Source organism: Stegastes partitus, unplaced genomic scaffold, assembly GCF_000690725.1.
Source record: "Stegastes partitus isolate 25-593 unplaced genomic scaffold, Stegastes_partitus-1.0.2 Scaffold639, whole genome shotgun sequence".
Taxonomy (NCBI): Eukaryota; Metazoa; Chordata; class Actinopteri; family Pomacentridae; genus Stegastes; species Stegastes partitus.
In genome coordinates, this window is record NW_007578370.1 from 337,988 (window position 1) to 341,931 (window position 3,944).

Genomic DNA, 3,944 nt, shown 5'->3' on the forward strand with positions numbered 1-3,944 from the left:
ACAGCATGTGATAGCAGGGAACTTGGCATTCATACCCTAGGTTATTTGATTAGTAGGATCTCTGAATATGCACAATACCAACAGGACTGATGACGTCAGTGTCCCAGGATGAGAGGTTTTTTTTGTGAAAGTTTGTCCCCTGCAGTTCCATCTTCTACTCTGTTTTGTTAATCTTTCTATGTTCTATCACTTTAAATGCCTACTAAGGCTCAAATTTTACAGCATTATTTGATATTGTTACAGGGTTAAACTATAGCTGCATCCTAACTTAGCCGCAAGCCATTAGCCACTGTCAAAATACCTAGTTTTATGATATGTGGTCGTGGCTGTGCTTCATGTTCAGTTTTTGCATGCTGTGTCTCTGCTGCACAGATGTATCCGTCAGTTAGAGCAAACTGCTAAACTGATTTTAGAAAGGTCCTCCAGATAGAGTTAGCCATAGGCTGAGGCACACAGCAGACCTCTTAGTGATCGTGGCGCCGTCAGCAAGTTCAGGTCGCACTGATACTAGCGTGAATTATTTTCAGTGTTAACATGTAAACTGGGCTTCCTTTTGCAAGATTGTTTATTATATCTTCAGGAACATCTGCTAGCTCACGTTCCAAACACAACTAATTTACCGGAGCTTCTCCAGATGTTGCTGTGAGCGGGACAATTTATTTCATGTGCAATCAGTTAATGAGAATAACGATACTAATGTTAGGAAAAACAACGGTCTGTTCTTCTTTAAGATAATACCTGTCCAGCTTTCATATCACTGGACAGTGACCTGACACGGAGCTGCTTTTATTTCTCTCCGCAGCCATGACAAGCAACCCACGAAGAAGAAGCCTCCGCCAAGACTGTTCTGTGACATCTGCGACTGCTTCGACCTCCACGACACCGAGGACTGTCCCACGCAAATGCAGATGCCCGACTCCCCTCCCCACACCACCTACCACGGCAATAAGGGTGAAGAACGGCCATACTGCGACATCTGTGAGGTCTTTGGCCACTGGACCGAATCCTGTAACGATGATCAGACCTTTTAAAGCCTTTTTAAACCCTCGTTCGCACAATCACTATATTTGCACATCATGTTAGGTTCTGCTATGCTTTTGGGATCATAGTTTTTGTGTGCGCGCATTTTTGTGTGCTTGTTTTTGCCAAGCATATTTGTTGTCCACGCCAGCCCTCAAGCGCTCTTACAGGAGAACCATCTCCACAGAATCTCTTTCCAAAAAGTCAGACATCCAACATTAAAAAAAAAAATACAGGAGTTAACAGTTTTTATTTGTAATTGTAAATGACTGTCTTGGAAAAATGTTTGATATCCTGGGATTGTGTGAGTGAGAGGATACCGTAGGCGGATGTATTATTCTGGGAGAAACAATGGTCTTCTTCAGATCTTTTTAATTTATCAATACTCTTACATTGTTTGCACAGCTTGTCGGAGGGGTTACAAAGATAATATAGTATCATAAAAGGTGTTTATTTGAAACTGTAAATTACTTGATCGAAAAACAAATGTCAGTTTTGCGCAAAAATTGGTGAGCGATATAGTTTATTTTTGTATGCCTGGAAATACTATGTACTCTTTAAAGGTTTGATAGTATGTGTGTAATTTTGTGACGGGGGAGGGATTTGCTCGCTCTTGTCTGGAGTGGAGCTGTGAAACCCAGAGCTGTTTGGCTTTAATAGGAACTTTTTTTTATGGCCTTTCTATAAGGACAGCTGGAAGATTGGTAAGAGAGAAACAGTTAAATTCGAAGCACTTCATACTTACTGTAAGCCCTCGGTTCCAGTAAAATGGCCTTTCCAAAAAGTTTCGTATTGATTAAAAGATCATATCTGTTTGAAACAATGAAACACTTAGGCATTTCTTTAAACATGTTTGGAATATCTGTATAAAAATAAATAAAATTTATGGATTAAATAAAAAATGTGCTGCGTGTGCATTATGCTTTCATAACGGTCTTTGTTAGTCACGTGCATCGTGTTACCTGCGCACACCGTTGCATAGAAAAAAACACAATGCACTACATATGGACAGTACGTTAATATTTTATACAGAAGCTCCTAAAACCAGCAGCTGAACAGTTTAACAATTTAGAAACTAAGATTACATAATAGCCTCAACGTGGTGAAATAAGTATGTATCAGACTGGATTTTTCCTAACTTCCATCCATCCATCCATCATCTATACACCTTAATCCTCACTAGGGTCGTGGGGGGCTGGAGCCTATCCCAGCTGACTTAGGACACCCTGGACGGGTCGCCAGTCTATCACAGGGCTACACTTAGAGACAGACAACCAAGCACACTCACATTCACACCTCCGGACAATTTAGAATCACCAATTAACCTCAACATGTTTTTGGACTGTGTGGGAGGAAGCCGGAGAACCTGGAGAGAACCCACTCTGCATGGGGAGGACATGCAAATTCCACGCAGAAAGATCTCAGGTGTCCTCACCGGGACGCGAACCAGCAACCTTCAAGCCGTGATGTGGCAACGATGCTAACCACTACTCCACCTTGCAGCCCCTTCTTCCTAACTTGCCTCCTTTTTGTCAGTTGTATTTATATTTACATGTCAATAGCCTGATATGTGATTTACTTTTACGTTTTGGGTAAAGTAAAGCAGGAAAATAGTTTTGTCCTCCCACAGGACATTTAAAAGCAGCTTGATAACCTTTCAGGAGGATTTACTGAAACCAACAACACATTGCAGTAGATTTAATAAACAATTCAGCTCAATGGTACATTCACAGTCAGCAGCCATGAAAAAACACAGATGGGACCTTAAGACAAGCGGCGCTCTGTGCTGTCGAGGCTCAGTGAGGTAGCGTTAGTTGGTGAGCTTCAGATGCAGACTGCCACTTCTCCAGCTCCACGCTCACCTCCACGGACATGAAGGAGTCTGTGTGGACATCCAGCTCAGGTTTCTTCTTTCCCTTTCCTTTGCCTGCAGAGCACAACATCAAGCAAGACTCAGGGAACTGGGAAGAAAAGCGTGCTGAGTAATACATCAAAGTCTGCTTAATATCTGAGCCCCTTGCTTTTAGCCATCTGCAAGAAATAAACCACGTAGTAAATAACAAGGGTACCCTTCAAACATCCCCACAGTATCCACCTGTGCACACCAGCTCTCATACCTGTGGTACTGTTATCAGACATATTTTACAGTATTTATTCATGCCAAAACCATTTTTCAATGAGCAGGTTGTTCAGTTTGATAATGTGTTTGATTGTCTAAACAACCTTTTGAAGATGCTGTATTCTTCTGTCCTGTACCGCTGCCTTCTCTTCGTTTTGACTCCTTGTCCTCTTTGATTTTCTTTCCCAGATCCTAAAGTTACGTGTGAAAAAAAAAACATGAAAACATGACATGAAATAGCTTTTTCACGGTTTACAATCCCACATGTTGCACGTTTCTGTTCCTTTCATTATAAATATCACACTTGTGGTTGTTGTAAATCCTGTTTCATGAAGCATCAGCACCGATTTCAGGTAAGTGAACCAGATTTTAGTCGTACTATCTCAACAATAGTTTGGCTGTGTAACCTGTACAGCATGTAAACTCACCTTCTGAGGGGTTTGCGTAGCTTCCACCTTAGAGTCTGAGTGCAGGCCACTGAGTTCACAGAGGACGCTGACCTTTTGACCTCCGTTGACCAGGCTTTGCAGGGGGACGTGAGCAGAGCCGAGGATTGTTCTGATGGGGACGTCTTGGACCAGCTCTGTGACAGATTTCTTCTTTTTGTCTTTAGACTTGTCTTTGGTAGAACCAGACTACAGGAGATGGCAAAAAAAAAAACATACAAGAAGCACAAATGTGATTATTTCTGGATGATGGAGAAAAATATAGTTAGTCCCCATATAGTCCCTACACTAGTATAGTTGCCCCCAAGAACATTAGTTAAATCACTACCTACATGTTATTAGGGGGGTCTATATGACTA

General features: G+C 41.8%; 2 protein-coding genes across 5 annotated transcripts in view; one reads left to right on the forward strand and one right to left on the reverse strand.

The window, feature by feature from the left end:
• Positions 1-1,922, forward strand: part of clip1a (CAP-GLY domain containing linker protein 1a) — a 27,868-nt gene extending 25,946 nt beyond the window's left edge. For all 4 annotated transcript variants that reach the window (XM_008289855.1, XM_008289856.1, XM_008289857.1 and 1 more), the window contains one exon: positions 803-1,922. In XM_008289855.1, coding sequence (XP_008288077.1) covers positions 803-1,031 — 229 coding nt within the window. In that variant the 3' untranslated portion in view covers positions 1,032-1,922. The remainder of the gene's footprint in view (positions 1-802) is intronic.
• Positions 1,923-2,816: 894 nt separating this feature from the next.
• Positions 2,817-3,944, reverse strand: part of LOC103363206 (leucine-rich repeat-containing protein 43) — a 12,602-nt gene continuing 11,474 nt past the window's right edge. The window contains exons 10-12 of the mRNA XM_008289859.1: positions 3,568-3,774; positions 3,244-3,331; positions 2,817-2,947 (exon numbers count right to left, since the gene is read on the reverse strand). Of these exons, the coding sequence (XP_008288081.1) occupies positions 2,817-2,947; positions 3,244-3,331; positions 3,568-3,774 (426 nt within the window). The remainder of the gene's footprint in view (positions 2,948-3,243; positions 3,332-3,567; positions 3,775-3,944) is intronic.